Consider the following 20,097-nt stretch of genomic DNA (forward strand, 5'->3'; position numbering starts at 1 on the left):
CCTATTATTGCATGAGTCAATTATATTTAAGTCAACATTTTTAAATACTATAATCCATACTGATTGGGGGTCAGATCTATGTGAATTGCTGAAAATCTGAATAATAGGATGTTACAAGTGCAATCCATTGCTATTTAGTGAACTCAAACTAAGCTGACAAAGCTCTGCTTCATCATAGGTCCCAGTGTTAATGAGCACTAGGGTGACCTGCAGCCAGAGTTCTGGGGCATGAGAATAAGCATCACAGAATTTTCAAGGTAAAATGACCTCAACGTTTATCCTGTCCTACTTTCCACTCAGCTCAGAAATTCTCTCCTCAAGATCCCACACGAAGGGGAGTGTTAGCCTTCAAGGCAAAGTTCATATTCCTCATCTGGCGACATTCCCTTTACATACTCCTTTGTTTACTTGCTTACCAAAATACCTCTTCATCATCAGCTAAGAGCTTAATGTCAATGTAGCCCAAATCTCAACAAGCAGATTTCCTATGTAAAACCAAGAGACAGTGAGAGATATTTGGAGGTATGATGGAGAGAGAGAATCAGGAGCAATTGGGTAAGAATCGCACGGGGCTATGCCACACCCATGATCCCCCACAAACAGGAGCAAAGCCCAAGACTCTGCCCCACACTCACTGACAGCTTCAGAGGGACATCAGTGGGAATGGTCTAGGAGTGAGGTAATGTTTAAGCAATGGACAAGGCAGGTTGAAAGCATATATCATGGTCCAGAATGGTGGTCAGAATAATAAAAGCAATTGATTCTGTGAGGTAAATTTTCTTAAAATATAATACACATCATGTTGTGGTCCTCAACCTCCCCCCACCTGAGTCTATGGATAAGGTTGGCAGCCTGGCACTCAAAGCCTTCTGAGATGGCCCCTACCTGTTCTCATATGCTTGTCTCCTCTGAACCCTCCCCGGAGCCTCCTCAGAGTGGAGGTCACATAGGATAATTTTGCACTGTGGGCTGAACCATGGCATTTACTTTTATCTTAGCCTCAGACCACCATCTATGCTCCCATGGCCTCCTCTGAACTCATGATGACTAAGCAACTATCACATGCAGAACCCTGGGTGTGGAGTGTGGTGAGGCAGCCCAGCCCCTCTCCCGAGGATTATGTGGGCCAGAGCAGGGATGCCCAGCCTTGAGGAGCACAGAAGAGCGGCCCTCGCGGTTTTGCACATAATGGCATAAAGATGATGGAAGCAGACCCTGCGCAGACCTGCTGTTCAGAGCATCCCTGGGCCCTTGGGGCCCCTCTGCTGCCTGGATGTCGCCAGCCGAAGCTATGTCCTCTCTTTTCTCTCATCTCCTGTCCTCCCTCCACCTCAAACTTACAAGTCTTATTTATGAGTTTTTTTAGGAGACTGATTCTGGCTTCAAAGGTGATATTCACCTTTTGATAAAGGAATTCATGGATTTCTATTGATTTCCATGGTTTCCTATTGATTTCTAGTGGTTGATTGTGAATTAAGGCATTTCCATCCTGGAAGGAACTTCCCACAGGGTCCCTATGGAAAGATACTCTAAACCCAGGAATGTGCCAGCTTTTCCAGTAAGGCATTGGGAAAGATGATCAGGGTAACAGCTTTTACGTAAATAACATCACCTGCCAGGAGCTATACACTCATGGTTTTGAGAAAAAGAAGCTCCAGATATATCCCACTCTTAGAGATCCAGAAGTTGCGGGTTAAGTATAGACTGTGGAAGGCCTATTGGCAAGAAGGGCCTTTCCTTCTTTGAGTCTTTCAACAGCTCTGAGAGTGACTGTCAGGATGGCTGGGCCTGACTGATGCCTGAACTTGAGAACAAGCAGTGTGCAAGAAAACCAGGGTTCCATGAGACAGGGACACGCAGGGGAGAACTTTGTTAACCTGTCAGAGATGGGTGGGGGAGGTAATCAGGGAGGAGGTGAGCAGAGATTCAAAGGCAGGGACAGGAGGGCGAGTTCTTTTTGCAGAGGCCAGAAAGAACTGTGTTCTTTGAACTCCCTGTGTTCTGTGAACTCCAAGGAGTTTGCTGTGTGGGGAGCATGAGGTTGGGGGGCAGAGAGGAGATGAGAGTGGCAGGAGGTGAGCTAAAAAGTAGAGAGTAGGCCCCAGGAAACCACGAAAGCCTTGTTAATCCAAGGCCTTGCAGGTGACATTTGTTCGCCAAAGTTCCTCTGGAAAGGGCACTGCAGACGGGAGGTGGGAGGAGGGTGGTGGAGCGCAGCCCTGGGTGTGCTTGCCGGGACCCCCACTCACCAGTCCTGCTCTCATCTCTGAAGCCTCTAGGTACAGTGTCCCTTAGTAAGAATCTAAGGACTAGCTTTTCTTCACGTCAATATCTGCCTTAGGTACAACCTTGTAAAAATTGATTAAGTTGTTTTAAATTAAGAGGCCAGACTGAATTAAAGTCAAATACCCACAAATATAGAAGGACCCCTTAGCAGGAGCTATGCTGGGGAATGTAGATATGGGAGAAATGAGCAGCTTTTACTCTTCACCCATTCTACTACTGGCCTGCCATTCATTTAAATCTATGAGCATACATTGCATTTTTATATAAAAAGTTAATAAATGAAAGCAAGGCATTTTTATTTGAAGTACATGTAAAGGGGGTGTCAAATTTGTAGCAAGTGACTCATTTTTAAGAACAGTTTGCACACAATGAGCAAGGATTGTGTTCTTAAAAACATTCAAATATCACCCTTTGTAATAGAGCAAAGGTAAGTTTCTGGCTATTCCAAAATGAGCTATCAAAGTTCGGAGTGAGTGGACCACAAATTTAAAAATTTACAGTAAGGAACATATATGCTATGTTGCTGGTTTTCCTCCAGATTGACCTTTAATCTCATGACATGATGGGCAGGGGCTGGAGAGAGGGAAAGTGGGCCTCAGGGACAATCATCTATGCACTGTGTCATTAGTGGAAGCTTTGTAAGCTTACAGGCTATCCAGTGTAGGTTATGTTCCCAGAGAAGTGGCATAGGCCAGTGCTTTCCATAAACTCTAGTGCCAAGCTGCCCAAGCTCAAGGCCAGGCTGTGCAAACAACTAGCTTTGTTAACATGGGCAAGTAGCCTGTTTCTGCACCTCAATTCCCATCAATAAAATGAAGGTACTAGAATTGAATGGGGAGGAGAGTTGGGAAAATTAAACAGCTTAACTTTTTATGAAGGGCTTAAAACTTTGCCTGCCATCTGAAGTAAGTTTTCTGGAAGTACTTATACAACCAAGGAAACCTGCACCCAGTTGTAGAACTTCTCAGGGCAGCTCAGCATGAAGCCAAAGCAGTAAATTGCTGACTGCAACCAAATAATTACTTCTTGAATGCAAACTTGTCATGGACTGAATATTTGTGTCGCCCCCTCTCCCAACCAAACTCCTACATTGAAACCTAATCCCCAATGTGATGGTGTTAGGAGGTGGGGACTTTGGGGATGATCAGGTCGTAAGGGAGGAGCCCCCATGAATAAATGCCCTTATAAAGGAAACGCCATAGCGCTCCGTGCCCCTTCCACCACCTGTGCACACAGTGCATAGATGATTGTGAACAGGAAGCAGGTTCTCACCAGGCACCAAAACTGCTAGCACCTTGCTCTTGAGGACTTCCAGGCTCCAGAACACTAATAAATGTCTGTTGTTGATAAGCCACCCAGTCTGTAGCATTGTTACAGCAGCCCAAAGGGACTAAAACAAACTAAAAAATCACATTAATCAATATCAGAAACTTCCGAACAACTATCAAGGAAGCTCAGTTATATTTCTGTACTATTAAACTCTTCTAGGTTCTTTGATCAGAACAGCATGAAGCTGGGTTTAAAAAAAAAAAAACTTCTATGGCCCTACTTCACTGATTAACTTACTTCATTCTAAGTCAGAACAGTTTTGGCTAATCCTTTGGTCAGAATGAATATGGCCTAGGGCAGTATTTCTCAAGACAGAATCTGTCACAATGGTGCTTTAAAATAATCTATTTTAACTTCTTAGGTGCTCATGTAATCTTTGACTAATTATTTCTAAAAGCTGAGTGTTCTACCTCCTGAGACAGTCCATGGTATGTTTAAAATGGTCATTACAAAGTTCTCTAGGCTCAACTTCATATCCCTCTTCCTTTGCTCTTTGGGTTTTACAGAATAAGGAGTTGTTTGTATACACAATAATTCTTAGAATATTTAAAGCCACTTAGAGTGGATTCTCCTAGGGATTATGTACTTGCACCAGCTTGTATAGTAAAACTTTCTTATAATCAAATTTACTCTTGAAAACCTCCTAAATTGCTTAGAGTAAAATCCTAATAAAGCCAATTTTACCACCAGGGTTAGAACAGACTGTTCTTTTTGCTGGCTGCAGATGAAGTAGTTGGCTGGCAGTCATATGAAAAATACTCATCTTTATTCACTTGGCATGAATGTATATTATTGAAATTATCTGTATGATGCAACATTACAAAATATTTTAGCATTTTGCATTTAAAAAACAGAAATCAGGGTGGAGCCAAGATGGCGGCGTGAGTAGAGCAGCGGATGTTTCCTCCCAAAACCACATATATCTTTGAAAATACAACAAAGACAACTCTTTATAAAAGAGAGACCAGAAGACACAGGACAACAGCCAGACTACATCCACACCTGTGAGAACCCAGCGCCTCGCAAAGGAGGGTGTTGGATGATCAGCTATGGAAGTACATTTTTCTGATAATATTTCTTTCTCTTAAAAAAAAAAAGCAGTTCCTGTGTGGTGGTCTCCAATAGGTTCTTCACAATGGTATAAAGGTCATATCAAAGTGTGGGCAAAGGGTTTGTTTGTGTTTATACAGAGGATCAAAGCCTAATTTGGCTACACAGAAAACGAATTAAGATATGATATGAAGAAGAACTTCCAACATCAACATCCTCTGGAAGAGTCATTCCAGAAGATGATCATCAAAAAACTTCAACAAAGATCCTGGGACTGTTGCAGTTGTAGCTGCATTCATCCCACCGGTTCCTGGGCTTACCATTGGAATGAAGAAGGAGATACCTAAGCTGGCCTGTGCATACAGTAAAACAACAAATTTGACTGGATCTATATTGTCGGAACTCAACCAAGAATTAGGAGAAGTGCTAGTTGCAGTGCTCCAAAATCGAGTGACTATAGACTATCTACTGTTAAAAGAACATATGGGATGTGAACAGTTCCCAGGACTGTGTTGTTTTGTCTGATTTTTCTCAAACTATTCAAATTCAGTTAGACAATATCCATCATATTATTGATAAGTTTTCACAAATGCCTAGGGTACCTAACCGGTTTTCTTGGTTTCACTGGATATGGCTGGTAATTGTAGGTCTGCTTTTGTTATGTATCTGTATTCCTATTCTGTTAATGTGTGTATGCAATTTAATTAGTAGTTTGTTAAAACCTATACATGCTTATGTTACTCTACAAGAAGTTATGTCAAAGAAATAATCAATCTTCTCATGTTTTCTTCCATCTGCTACTTCTAAAGCTTTTCTTCTTCCTTCCTAATTACAACCCTTTAGTAGAAATTGTGCCTCATATAAAAAATTACCAAGTATCATAATTCTTCCAAGTGGTAAAGATACCTCAAGACAAATGGTGGGCATAGAAGCCACAGGGCATAAATCTGCAAAGAAGTAGAAAGCTAACCTTTTCAAAGAATATTGCTTCTCACTTACCAACTTTACATTTCCCTGTATGGCCCCGGAAGACGGCTGGTTAGCCAGAGATGGGTAAGATTCCTCAAGGGAGGAACAACCTAAGACAGGCACAGTCGCAGGGGGGCCATCAGGTGAGAAACTGGGGATCAACAGAGGTGAGGCTTAGAACCTCACCCCCCTGTTCTGAGAGAAATTTGCATCCGTGGATGTTTTGTTGCCCTTGTCTAGCTTGGATTAATACTTAGTCTATAGGCACAGACCTGATTATCTACATTTGCCCTCTTACAGCACTAAATTATGTTTTCTACCTTTATCTTGCATCTACCTACCACTTCAGCATTTTATTAAAATAATAATAATAATAAGGGAGAAATGTGGGATTCACATATAAATCAAGTATAAAAATCAAATGAATAATCATATCTGACTTGTTTATAGTTCATGATGCGTGATCAAAACCGAAAGTTTCTGTGATATGACTGCCCTTGCACTGTTCACCATGTAAGAACTTATTCACTATGTAAGAACTTGTTCACCATGTAAGAACTTGTTTGTTATGCTTCAGAAGATTGGAGACTGTTGAGAATTAGGCTTGGGGTTGATTAATGATTGTGCATTGAGTTCCCTATACAGAATTTTATTGTTGTTAACAACCAGTTGATCAATAAATATGAGAGATGCCGCCCTCTCAAAACAAAACAAAACAAAACAAAACAAAAATCACCATCAAGTACTTACAGTATATCAGGCACTGTGCAATGATAGGAGCACTTCTTACATATTCCTCACCAATGAATGTGGAAAAACAGGTAATTTATTAACTGAGTGAGGAAGCCATTCCTGAGATGAAACTGACATTTAAAGAGAAGATTAAGGAGAAAAAGATATGGTAACATGAAAGCAATATTCTTCAGAGGAAAAACTTAAGGTAGTTTAGCCTGAAAAACAAGTCTACACAAGTGTCACCTTCCAGCCATGAATTAAGTATCTCAGGAACATTTGACTCATCATGAACAATGATTTGCAGCAAATCCCCAGAATATCTACTTTTAGTTGTTGCCTATAAGAAACTCCAAACTGTGCCATTATTTAGAAAAAGAAAAAAAAATTTTTTTTCACTAGGGAAAATTACAAGGTATTTTCAAGTGGACTGCTTACTGAATCCTTGTAAGATATATAAACTTCAAGGAAAGAAGTCATCCTAGAAACAGAAACTAGACTTACCCAGTCCTTCAGTTACACTGAAAAATGTTTGTAAGTTGTCATAGATCAACAGTGGCAACAAAGACCCTAGCAGCAGTCATGCGGATCTTCTCAAGAGAGAGTGATGGCAAACAACTGCATCAGGGGCTCCCCACATCCCTTTGCCATCTGACAGAGGGGAGTTTTGTTAAAGATCAAAGGCAGCCTTGATAAGGAAATGAATTCACTAATGTCCAGTGCCTGACGGTACTGAAGAAATGGAAAAATGCACTCCCCTACCTAGCTGCAGATCTGGTCTGGGCAGGGACAGTTTATGGCAGGTGGTTTGTGCATGAGTCACAGAGCTGTTTTTTTTTTAAGGCACGGGTGGAGGTACTACTTTCTCCCCAAGTTGATCCCTCCATTACTAGCGCCAAACTACAGCAGTTTTACCAAAATCTGCCAACTTTTGAAAAGTGAAGAGAAGATAATGTTGCAGAAAAGCACTGAATCTTAAGATCTTCCTAACTCCCATCTACTTCACGACCCTAAACAGCCATCCACCTTCATTTCCTCAACTGCAAATTAGGGATATATGGCCAGTAACTTTAAGGGATAACAAAGTAGCAAATAAACTGAAACTTCAAAAAGCACTTTGTAAATCATAAAACACTATACAGGTAAAACATATAAAGAATTACAGATATTTAGACAATTGAGAGAAAAAAAATCTCGTGTGAACTTTTAATTTTGACAAAGCAAAATACAAATTTTACACCCTAGACTTACAGTTTCACTTATTTAAAAAATAAGAGACAAGGCATCCTGGATTCCAACAAGATTTCAGGCGTGAATAAAATAGTACCAGATTTTCAAGTTATATAAGCTAGCTGCATTTTATATATGATAAAAGTGAAGAGATTTGGGACATTCACTAGTTTTAAGTGTACCTCTAAGAAAGAAACACATGGACATGATGTATTTACTATCAACCACACAGTTATATATCAATAAATACCTAAGTAACTGACATACACATTTCCTCTAACGTTGGACACCACTCCACAAATATCAAATTACACAAATCATTTGCTTTTTTATAATCTCCATTTGAAAACTGAAAAATAAGAGGAATGTAGAGTTAAGTAGCTGAAAATGCTACACTTATTGCACACAAGCACATCATAACAAGGAATGCTGGAAGCAGTACCCCCAAAGGAATGACTTTTGAAAAATTATAGTATATTTTATCAGAAAAGTTAAAGTCTTTAGTGTGAAAAGCATAAGTATTGACTCAATCTCTAAAGATCTAGCAAATCATAGATTTTGTGCAATTAATTACTAACATACATATTTAAGGGATTAATATTCACTTCAACAATTTAGGTGGTTCTGAGGTGCCTACTCTTCACAATTCACTTTAGCTTTACATGTCCACAAAACGTGGGGATTCCTCAATGGTGAATGACAGCTTATTCTGCACTACATACAAGTATTATGTATATGATGCAGAACAAACGATTGCTTTTCACCTTCAAGAAGTCTATTTTTAATTTATATAAAATTAATTTTTTCACCCACTAGTATGGATAAAAGTGCTTCTCAAATATACATGGCCCATTTTCCATGATCCTAAAACAAAAGTAAAGGCACACAAATAGTTAAGGTAGTTTAGCCTGAAAAACAAGTCTACACAAGTGTCACCTTCCAGCCATGAATGAATTTTATGTGAATATTTTTCATTAGTCTTTAAACAAATTCAGTTACTATCTGCTGCTATCTAGAGGCGTGACAAAGTTGTTAGAAATTCCTACAACTTGGGAAATTAAAGATCTAAAGACTCTCTAAACAGTGCAGTACTGTACAGTTCATATATTGGTTCACTCACTCTAAGCTGTTAACTCCTCCTCAGTCTCTATGGGTGTTAGGTACTTACATTTCAGCAGTTACAAGACCAAGAAGACCAAGAACTTGTTGAAATTAGTCTCCCACAAAAGTTTTAAATCTTGTTACAAACAGATCTAATATGCTTGTGAGCTACATTTTACAATAACTATAAAGACATTTCCCCTTTCCACATTTGGATGAAATGTAATAAAGAATGCTTATGCAAGTCTTTCATTGTAATGAATGGTATTTTTCATTTATATGCAAAGAAATTCAATAGTGAGTATCACTTAGATATAGAAATAGTCCCATTTCTTCTCTTTTCCCTTTTATAAAGTGCTCTTTTTAACTGGGTAGATTTACTATCCAGCTTTCCAATAATTTCACTATATGTCTCTAACAGATTCAAGGAAACATTGGAAAATTGAAGGGATTCAGTATCTTAAACAGTTACAAAACATTGCTAGGCAGCATAGAGACTATGAATGTATTTTATTAATAAAGTTAAAAGTGTAACCTTACGTGAGAATCATTAAGTTGATTTAATAATTACTTCACAGAAGCATAGACTCGCTAACATTTATGCCAATTTTTGCTGATCGTGTGAACCAGAACACTTTCTGTAGGCAATTCAACTCTAGGCACCATCAAACAGGGCCACGTCTAATAAGACCAATGGTTATGTGGTCCCCAGAATGAAAAGTCCAGAAAATTTAGACTTTTAGAATAATAGCAAAAGAAGTTTGTGAGAATCAGAACCAGAGGAAGTATTTTACTTAAAAGTACCATAGATTGTTTTCTCTAAACAAAAATGTGTTGTTGTGGACCCTAATACTCAGTGCAGTTCTATTAGAGATAGTTAAGGGGGACCCACACTACTAATTCAAAAGTGAATGCTTATTTCTTTAGTGGTCAGTGATTAAAACTGAAATTGCCTTAAATAGTTGAACATTACTTATCTATACAAATAGGATATCATCCTTACTGATACTATTCCCTAATTAGTATTCCTGCATTTCAACTTTTACATGACCTTCAGAATCTTTTAAAGAAAATTTTTACCCAAATACATTGGACTTGGGTCTCAATTTGAATGAGGATGAGTGGCCTTTGTAAGACCGTTCCTCCTGTTCCTCCTCCCCCTCTTCCAGGGGCTGCTCCGGGTCTCGGAAAGTGGGTGTAGTGTGGATGATCTGGGTTCGGAAGCGGATTTTGTTCAGTCTGGGTTTTATCCTTCCACTAGAACTGCCTGAAGCTTTGCGACCTGGATCCTTCGCTTTGCCTCCAGCCCATCCCTCAACCAGGTGGAGGTGGTGGTGATGGTCCCCTCCATCTTCCAGGGGGTGGGAGAGTTTGCAGCTGATGAGGTGTGAGGGGAGCACCTTTGAAAGCCTCCAGCGCCCACCCCAGCTGACTGTGGCGCCCTCTCCGTCCTCCTCTTCATCCAGGGCTCCCACCAAGTTCCTGATCTCCTCAGCAATGCTCTGACTGAGGTACTGAGAGGCCTTCCTCCCACTGTAGTCCCTGATGTCCACGTCTGCATCATAAGCCCCCACCAGCAACTTCACCACCTCCACGTGCCCGTGCATGGCTGCCAAGTGCAAGGCCGTGTAGCCTCCGCTGGTCCTGGCGTTGATGTTCACTGGCAGCTGGTGTTTGTTGGCAAAGTTGACCAGCATGACCAGGAGCTCCTGCCTGCCATGCTTGGCGGCCCAGTGTAGGCAGGTGAAGCCGGTGATGAAGTCCCTCTTGGCCAGCAGGCCAGGCTCACAGGTGAGCAACCCTTCTAGGCTGTCCCACCTGCCATCGGAGGCTGAGAGCATCCAAGCATGCTCCAGAGGGTCCAGTGTCACCGAGCCCCCGCCACTGCTCTCCTCCTCAGCCAACGACGAAGCGACGGACGCGCTGTCCGAGTCGCCCCCACCCCTACCGCGTCCCCCAGCGGAGGAGCTCCCTGGGCTGCTGCCCCCAGGACAGCCGCTCCTCCTGAGCTGCGGGGAGCCGCCCATCACAAGCTCGCGGAGGTTCTGGCGGGCGGCCCTCTGGGCCGCGACCCCGCCCGGCGAGCTGCCCCCGTCCGCGTCCTTGCAGCCTTCGGGCGGGGGCTCCCGGTCCTCGCTGCCGGGGGCCTGTCCCCGGGGCGGCGGCCGCACTTCGCGCCGCGAATTCTTCCTCCGGACCCCGCCTCCTGGCCCCGCGTACTCCCCGCCGCGCGTCTCGCAACCCCGGCCCGGGAACGACTCGGAAGGCGCCACCGCGGGCCACAAGCCGCTCCGCTCAGGCTCGGCCGCGTCGCCGGGCGACCTAGAGCTGCGGCCGAGGGGCTCGGGCTCGGGCTCGGTCACCGTGACGAGGGGCAGACCCGGCGGGGGCGCGGCCTCGGGCGGAGGAGCCCCGTCGCAGAACCGCTTCTTGAGGTGCACGTACTTGGAGCCGTCGGTGGGGTCGGTGCGCACAGTGGCCACGGCGTTGACCAGCTCCTTGAAATGGGCGCGGGCGCGGGTGCGCTGCTCGGGCTCGCCGCCCAGGGCGCCCCTGAAGTGCTGCACTAGCTCGGCGTGCCGGGCCCGGCCCCCGCGCTCCGCCAGAAAGCGCAGCACCGCCTCGGGCCCCAGCTCCGAAAGGCCCTCCATCAGCGGCGGCGCAGCCTGTCCGGAGGCACACAGCTCAACCCAGCCCCATCACTGCGGCGCCCAGTTCGGCTCCCGACGGACGCGTACAAGCGCAGATCCCCAGGATCCTCGCCGCAACGTCTGCGGCTGGAAAAGCCTGGCCGCCGATGCGAGGCCGCGCCCGGACGGACACGCCCCCTCCCGCCCCGCCCACTTCCGGTCCCCGCGCGGTGCTCCAGCCGGCGGGCACGCCCCCGCCCCGTTCCCACCCACTTCCGGTACCCGCGCGAGCAGCTGTCCGGCGCCCGCTGGTCTTGGCCGGCTGGCTAAGGGGTCCTGCCTTGTGTCCGCCTGTCTTCCTCGCGTCGCGAACCCCCTCCACTCACCCTCTTCCTGTGTTCCGCGTCGTTTCAGACGTCGAGCGCACTCCTCCGACAGTATCGTTCTGCGCGCGTAACGACCGGCGCAACTGACGGCGCGCTCCCCCCCGAGCGGCCCGGCTTCACAGACGCCCCGAGCCTGGCCCCTCCCTTTCCCAGACCCCCGGCAGACGCAGGCCCGCCCCTAACCCCCGCCTCCGGCCGGCGCCGCGCCGCGTCAGACCCCCCGGCCCGCGCCGCTCCTTTCGCCGTCGGGACGCGCCTCTTAGGGTCCGGGGCCCAGATCCTCGCCCCGCCTCTCTCAGCCCGCCTGCGCCGCGCTGCCGCTCGGGACCATGACTTCCGAGGTGGCTCGGCACCGGGTGAGTCCCGCTGGACCCGGGGCTGTTGCGTTGGCTCGGCACGCTAGTGAGGCGGGGGTCGTGCCCGCGCCCCTCCCGGACTAACGCGGCTGAGCGCGGATTGGGCGGGAAGCGGACACTCTAGCCCGGGTCGGCGCGGAAGGGGAGGCGGGCGCCGGCGGTGGGGCAGCGGGCGTGGGACGGGAGGCTGGCGCCGGCGCCGGCGGCGGGGTCGACTCCTCCCAGAGCGCCGGGCGCGGTCCAGGAGCGGCCGCAAGTGTTCTCTTGGCACCCGGTCTGTGCCCGGAGTTGAGTCTGAGACAGTGACTGGTCCGTGTTGGATGTAACGGTCCGAGCGCGCCGATTCGCAGTCGTGACCACTCCCCGGGCAGCTCGCTGCGCCGCGCTTCCATGGCCTCTCCCAGGAGCTCCGCGCTTTTAGCCCACCGCCCTTGCCCAAGTTGTCTTCCGTTAGGATTTGAGCCTTTTCTTTTGTCTTGGCACCCTTGTACATTAAAAGAATACGTGTGACTGATTTGTTCCGTGTTTTATACCATTCAGATCGCTTTTATGTATTTGTTTCAATTGATAGTAAGCTAATGGCTCTCAAAGTGTAGTCGAATTGTCATTTTCATACCAAGCCGTTATTTGCCTTTTCACTCTCATTCTCTTAAGAGTGTACATTGAGTTTCCCATAGGCTGCGATGTGAGATGAGGTCACCGTTCTGAGGGCTAATAGAATATGTGTACATGTTTAAGAACTTTAATTTCTAGCACTATAAATGTTAATGATTGTAATGCATTGGGGGGGAGGGGGGAACTGAGACCAAAAAGTTTGAGAACTACTGATCTAAGCAATCTCCTAATCTAGAAGTTTGGATTGTAGGAACAGAGTTCACATTGCAGCCTGAGAGGTAGGCCGTTGTATCCAGTTTCTTTGATAGAATCCGGACAAGGTTGTTTCTCCCTAGTTCAGCCCAGGTTTCTCTCCCCTGTACTTTATATTTAGACAAATCCTCAGTTTTTCTATCTACTGCCTTGTTACAGTTGCTGTATTTGTGTGCATTCATGGGTGAGGAAAATGTGTAGTGTTCTTCAGAATTAAACTTGGGCTGAAGAAAGACTTCATTTGATTTTGGATTTCTCTTCAATTGCCGTATTTATTTTGTAATAATAAGGCTACCTTTAGTTTCTAATTAAACTTTTTATTTTGAGATAATTGTAGATTCACATTCAATTTTTTTAAACAATTTTGTATTAAGGTATTGATGTACACTCTTATGAAGATTTCACATGAAAAAACAATGTGGTTACTATACTCACCCATTATCATGTCCCCTCCATACCCCATTTCAGTCACTGTCCATCAGTGTAGTAAGATGCCACAGAGTCACTACTTGTCTTTGTGCTACACTGTCTTCCCCATGATCCCTCCCATACCATCACATTCAATTTTAAGAAATAAAGACATACTCTGTGTCCTTTACCCATTATTCAATAATATCTTGGCAAAACCATAGTACACGACCACAACCAGAACACTGGAATTGATAATGTGAAGATAGAGGACTTTCCAACACAAGAACCCCTCAGATTGACCTTTTATAGCCACATCCACTTCATTTCCACCCTACCTCGTCCTTAACCCCTTAACCACCAATCTGCTCTTTATTTCTGTAATTTACTCATTTTAAGATGGTTACTTAATGGAATCACACAGTATGTAAATTTCTGGGGTTGGATTTTTGTCACTTAAAATTCTCCAAAGATTCATCCAGGTCATTGTAAGATAATTTCTAGCCAAAAGAAGCAGGCGATGAGAGGCAACAAAGGGCCAGGCAGTTTATTTGAGCGCAATTCCCTGGCAAGGTTCACCAGTCTGAAACACTGGCGGGAAAAGTTCGCGCCCAGGAGGCGAGGTGGGGAGTTTTTAAGAGAACAGGGAAGGGAGGGGAAAGTGGGCCGTGCTAGGGGTATGTGGGGAATTTTTTATTGGCTCAGGGTCAGGTGATGGACAGCCAAAGGTCTCCTCCTTCCAGATGGAGGGTGTCCACATCTGGAGTTTGTGGGCAAGTCACAGGACTGGAATCCCGGAAGAGCTGTCCGTTCCTTCCTTATATGGCACAGAGCTATTTGGTGCTGTCTTTGTTCATTTGCACTGTCCTCGCTTTCCTCCCTTCAGTGCTTCCAGCCTTACAGTCATTAGTTTGTTCCTTTTGATTGCTGAGTAATATTCCATGGTGTGGATGGACCACACTTTGAGGGACATCTGGGTTTTCATTGTTTGGCTATCATAAATAAAGCTGCTGTAAATATCTGTGTATGCATAATGTACATTATTACACATAATGTAGCATAATGAAAAGTAAAGTCTTCAGTTCTCTGGGATAAGTGCCCAGGTGTAGAGTTGCTGGGTCACAGGGCAGTTGCATATTTTTATAAACACTGCTGAACTGTTTCCCAGGGCTTCTGTACCATTTTCCATTCCCACTAGTAATGTGTAAGAGATCAGTCTCTCCACTTCTCACCAGCATTTGGTGTTCTTATTTTTTATTTAGACATTCTGATGGATATGTAGTGAGATATATTTGCATTTCCATAATGGCTGATGATGTTAAATATCCTTTTGTGCTTATTTTCCATCTTCATGTTCTCTTTTGTGAAATGTCTCTTAATTTACCCATTTTCTAATTGGAATTTTTTTTTTACTGTTGATTTTAGAGTTTTTAAAAAATGTATTCTAGTGATTAGTCCTTTCTTGATAAATAGTTTGCAAATGTTTTCTCTGTCTTTATTTCTCTTAGCTTTGTTCTCTCTCAGGTTATTTCATCCTCTTAGTAGAGTTTTTTGCAAAGTAAAAGTTTAATTTTGATAAAATCCATTTTATTAAGTTTTCCTTCTATGGATTGTATTCTTGGTGTTAAATCTAAGAATTGCCTAATCCTAGAACCCAAAGGTTTTCTCTTACTTTTTTCTAAAAGTTTTATAGTTTATGTTTTACATTTAAAGCCTATGACCCTGTGGGTAAAATTGTAGTATTTCCAGAATATCTTACCTGATTTTAGTACATCTGCATGTTAATAGGCGTTCAGAAGTGAAAAGAAGTATGGCTTTAGTGCATTTGCATCATTTTTCAGGGGTGGAGATAAGTTCATCTCTATATCAATGGGTAATTACCTGGGCTGTGGAGGACTTATCTTTACCTGAGAGGGGAGGGGAGGGCCAGTTATGCTGCTGTTGGAGCAGGAGAGAGAGATGGGCCAGACTGCAGTTTTGTAAGCAATGAACAGGTTTTAAACTTTATTTCTCCCTTTGACTGATGTTGGTTTTTAGAGGTATTTTGTCCCAAGATTTTCTTTCCCCGGATACCTGGTGCAGTCGACAGGGTTCCTCTGAACCTGAAATCTGTTATAATAGGTGCGACCTTTGGGAGGGCCGCCCCAGGAAATGATGGGGAGGAGTGGCACTTGTGCTGAGGGACATGTGTCTACACTCGTGTGGTCGTGGAGGCACCACCACCGCTGCTGACCACGCTGACACCAGCCTGTGGCCCAAGCATAAGACTACTGCTTCTGCCACTGCTGCTGCTCCTGCTGCCGGCCGGAGCCTGGTCACAACTATGGAAAGGAGCAGAGGTCCGGTACATCTTAATAGAGAAGCAACTGGCTACTGTGTACCACGCCTTGTTGGCTATGGAGCCCATTGCCAGAAAAGTTCTGACCAAGGTAATAACCACCTGTCCCATCGCGGGGTGGGTGAGAGACTGGACCCAAAGGCCACAGAGTGGTGTGGCACACACCTACTGTATATCATGTGACTGACCATTTGCCTTTGGCATCCCTATGGAATGGTGAAGCAGACACATTGGCCCAGATGCTCTGGGTAAAAGGAAAGCCTGTCTCTGATGTGGCCCAATGCCTACATCAGTGCTTGTTGCACGTGGGGCAAAAGACAACGTGGGCTGTAGCCCATCAGTGGGGCTTGCCATTGATCTTTGTAGAAGTCAGCCAGTCCTGCAAAGAGTGCCCTATACATTGTGCAGATAAGCAAATCACCAAGAGGGACATAGAGCATCTCTTTGCAGCCTATGGCTGGTTGCTGGTGATTGTGATTGAGAGCAGTCAAGGCACCCACTTTATTGGACATGCGTTGCAAAGATGGGTGCAGCAATTAGGAATAAAATGGACATGGGCCTGGACATTTCGACACATGAACTGGTGATGGCTGGGTCTTCTGACACCTTGGGGAAAAGGCCTGGAAGCTGGCCTCCTGTGTATTCCTGGAATAACAAAATGGCCCCCCACAATCACAGTTATTTGCTTCTTCGGTCCTTGTGTCCTGGATGTGCCCCCTGGCTGCAGCTGTCACATGATGGCTGGAATGGATGAGTTTTGGACTTAATCTGCATGGAACTTTGAACCTAGCTGAATCCTCTGGCTTGAGAATTATCATGATTGTGTTGCTATTGTCAAGAAAAAAATGCTTAAAGAGAGGCTTGACTTTGTCTAATGTTTGGTAAAAGTTTTGTGAGCAATCTAGCGTGGTTGTTAGGAATTAGTAAACAAATGTAGAAACATTTTGTGTTTAGTGAGAGATTGTGCTATGAAATACATTTACTTAATCTGCATAGGATGAATCCTCTGGTTTGAGGATTATCATGATTTTATTGCTGTTGCTATTGTATGTCATTAGTTTGGTGAGATTTCTGGAGGGGTGGCCTGGGGCAAAATTATAGTATTTCCAGAATATCTTGCCTGGTTTTAGTACATCTGCATATCAATAGGTGTTTAGAGGTAGAAAGAAGTATGGGTTTAGTGCATTTGCAGCTTTCCTCAGGGGTGGAGAGAAATTCATCTCTGTATCATTGGGTAATTACCTGGGCAAGGAGGGCTTATCTGTACCCTAGAGGAGAGAGGACAGCCGGTTTTGCTTTTGCTGGAGCAGGAAAGAGAAACGGCCCCAGACTGCAGTTTGTAAGCTATAAACGGATTTTAAACTTTATTTCTCCCTTTGACTGATTTCAGTTTATAGAGGTATTTTGCCCTGGGATTTCCTCTCCCTGGACTTACACTTACAGCCTTGATACTGTAAGTCTTGTAACAGAGTAGATTGATTCCACTCTATGCTTACTTGAAAAAAATTTGGCTATTCTAGTTCATATCCCTTTCATTATAACTTTAAAAGTAGTCTGTCTATATCAGCAAAGCATTTTGCTGGGATTTTGATAGGAATTACATTCAGTCTGCATATCAATTTAGGGAGAATTGTATTTCTACAGTGTTGAGTTTTCCAACTTATGGACATGGTATTTCTCCCCATTTCTTCATATTTTCTTTGATTTCTTTCATCAGCATTATATAGTTCCAGGATACAAGTCTAACATATATTTTGTTATATTTACACCCATTTCATTTTTTACTAGCAGTTGTGAATGAGATTACATTTTTAATTTCATTGTCCACATATTCTTTGTTAACATACAGAAATACTTTGATTTTTGTATGTTTATTTTGTTTCCTTTGACCTTGCTAAATTCATATTCTCGAATTCAGGATACATAGTAGATTCTTTAGGATTTTCTACATAGGAACTCATGTCATGTATACTCAAAGAGATATTTGAGGGACAATGAAGGGACAATTTTATTTCTTCCTTTTCAGTTTGCCTTTTCTTTCTTGCCTCATTGTGCTAGCTAGAACTTTAGCATTATTTGAAGAGTGGTGAGAACAGATTTTCTTGCCTCATTTTTTATGTTGGGGGGAAAGCATTCAGTCTGTACCAATCATAGCTGTAGGTTTTGTTCTCTAGATGATTTTTATTAAGTTTATGAGGGATGGTGGTCTGTAGGTTCTTTGTACTCTGGTTTGGTATCAGGGTAATATTAGTTTCATAAAATGAATTAAGAAGTATTCCCTCTTCTGTTTTCTGGAAAAAATTGTGTAGAATTAGTTTTAATTTTTCTTCAAATATTTAGTGGGATTCTTCTGTGAAACCATCTGGGCCTTGAGCTTTCTTTTTTGGTATTTTTAAAATTACAAAATTAATTTCCTTAATAGTTATCTGGCTACTTATATTATTTCCTTTTGAGTGATTTTATGTGGTTTTGTGTTCCAGTTCTTCCAAGTTGTCGGATTTGTTTGTATAGAGTTCACAGAATTCTCTTATCCTTTTGATGTCTTCAGGGAATGTGGTGATATTCTGTTTCATTCTGGATATGGATAATTTGAATCTTCTGCCTTTCTTTGTCATTGTTTGCTGGAAGTTTGTCAGTTTCATTCATCTTTTCAAAGAACCAGCTTACTTTGGTTGATATTTCTCGATTTTTCTATTTTCAATATAACTGATTTCTGATCTTCCTTTCTTTTGCTTACTTTTGGTTTATTTTGCTCTTCTTTTCTAAGTTCCTGAGGGGAGGGGAGGCCCTGATTTGAGACTTTTCTTCCTTTCTAATGTATGACCTTGGTGGTATGAATTTTCATCTTAGCATAACTAGCTATGACCCACAAATTTTGGTATGTTGTATTTTCATTTTCATTCTACCTTTATTTTTTTTAAGAGCTGTATTAAATCTCACTTGATACTCTTAAAAGACTTTCAGAATTTTTTCTTTAACTAAAGAGGACATGAAGCCTCAGGGAGGTTTGGTATCTTGCACACAGCTAGTGATGGTGAGAGCTGCTGTTGGCCATATCATTTCTCCCACTCTCTCCAGTATGTTACTTAGTAGATACAGAAGTTTTTTGATTGACGAGATCTTGACTGTATGGTTATTTATTGCTGATTGCCATAGAGGGTCTTGAAATATAATGAGTACCTTTTCTTGTCTCCTGATAAAATACTCAATAATTTTCTGCTTCTTCAGACTATCTTTGCCAAAGCTTCTAAGAGGTGTCTTAAGCCTTTTCATTTCCTAGCTGCACTGTCATTTCCTCTTTGAGCTGTAATACTTCTGTACTCCTCTGCTCCTTTCAGTTGTCCTTCAGTGAGGATAACGCTGGTGTCTTACAGGCTTCCCTCATTTGTTTTACTGTCTTCAAGGTGTGATTCTTAAATCTTTCCTTTCATGTCTTGGAGTTAATTACCACCTCAGTGCCTTTGTGTATTTTCATTTCCCCATCAAGAGAGACATCTTCTTTCCCACTGATCTAGAACCTATTATCATTATGGGGTAATGAAAGACTGAGTTTCTGTCCCACCTCCTTTGGAAGCTTTCCCTGAGAGTACTATCCCTGGGCAGCTGTCATTCTGCTCTTCTACACTTAGTTATATGGAATCACATAATTTATGTTTTGAATTGTTACTTAGCTTCTTGCATCAATTAAATTTTAGTGCGCTTTGCATTTTTCTGTCCTCAAGTAAATAATCTGTATCCAGGAAAAGCAATTTGTAATATTCTTTGTATCCTTCACAGCAATAACCGTATACCTTTGAGGACAGGGTGTTGATTATTTTTTATATGGAAAAAATGTTTACCTTGAGTCATTTCTTTACTTATAAAAAATATTTTCTCAAATGTACATCACAACCATTCAACAGTTCTCCTCTCCCTCCCTCCCACTCCCCACCCCAATCATAACCAAGAGTGACTTCTCAGTATCTATGAGTCTGGTCTTATTTTGTTCCTTTTCTTATGGTTTGTTTTTATATTCCACAAATAAATGAAACCATACAGTATTTGTCTTTCTCTGCCTGGCTTATTTCACTGAGCACAATACCCTCTAGATCCATCCATATTGTTGCAAATGATAGGATTTAATTTCTTTTTATGGCTGAATATTCCATTGTGTATGTGTGCCACATCTTCTTTATTCATCTATTGTTGGACACTTAGGCTGCTTCCATTTCTTGGCTATTGCAAAAAGTGTGGCAATAAACGCAGGGGTGCATGTATCTTTTCTAATCAGGATCTTGTTTTCCTAGATAAATTCCTAGAACTGAAAGTACTGGGTCAAATGCTATTTCTATTTTTATTTTTTTGAGGGCCCTCCATACTGCTTTCTACATCAGTTACACCAATTTGCAGTCCCACCAGCAGGGTATGAGGCTTCC

General features: G+C 43.2%; 2 protein-coding genes and 1 long non-coding RNA gene across 8 annotated transcripts in view; 1 reads left to right on the plus strand and 2 right to left on the minus strand.

Moving 5' to 3' along the window:
- The window catches only part of LOC108388553 (uncharacterized), an 88,231-nt gene extending 76,381 nt beyond the window's left edge, over positions 1-11,850 (minus strand). For all 3 annotated transcript variants that reach the window (XR_012132222.1, XR_012132230.1, XR_012132200.1), the window contains exon 1: positions 11,714-11,850. This is a non-coding gene — a long non-coding RNA (uncharacterized lncRNA). The remainder of the gene's footprint in view (positions 1-11,713) is intronic.
- On the minus strand, positions 7,544-11,550 carry SOWAHC (sosondowah ankyrin repeat domain family member C). Its single transcript, XM_037015578.2, has one exon. It carries the CDS (start codon positions 11,346-11,348, stop codon positions 9,774-9,776), a length of 1,575 nt encoding a protein of 524 aa, XP_036871473.1. The 5' UTR covers positions 11,349-11,550; the 3' UTR covers positions 7,544-9,773.
- The window catches only part of SEPTIN10 (septin 10), a 96,787-nt gene continuing 88,354 nt past the window's right edge, over positions 11,665-20,097 (plus strand). For 3 of the 4 annotated variants that reach the window (XM_037015579.2, XM_037015580.2, XM_073238590.1), the window contains exon 1: positions 11,906-12,069. In XM_037015579.2, coding sequence (XP_036871474.1) covers positions 12,043-12,069 — 27 coding nt within the window. In that variant the 5' untranslated portion in view covers positions 11,906-12,042. Of the gene's footprint in view, positions 12,070-20,097 lie in introns of all 4 variants that reach the window. The other variant, XM_073238592.1, reaches the window with a different exon arrangement.

The sequence above is a fragment of the Manis javanica genome, chromosome 1 (genome assembly GCF_040802235.1).
Source record: "Manis javanica isolate MJ-LG chromosome 1, MJ_LKY, whole genome shotgun sequence".
NCBI classification, from domain to species: Eukaryota; Metazoa; Chordata; class Mammalia; order Pholidota; family Manidae; genus Manis; species Manis javanica.

Bases quoted from the DNA above. Each gene is read 5' to 3' on its own strand.
- SOWAHC (XM_037015578.2), bottom strand. From the start codon at position 11,348: ATGGAGGGCCTTTCGGAGCTGGGGCCCGAGGCGGTGCTGCGCTTTCTG.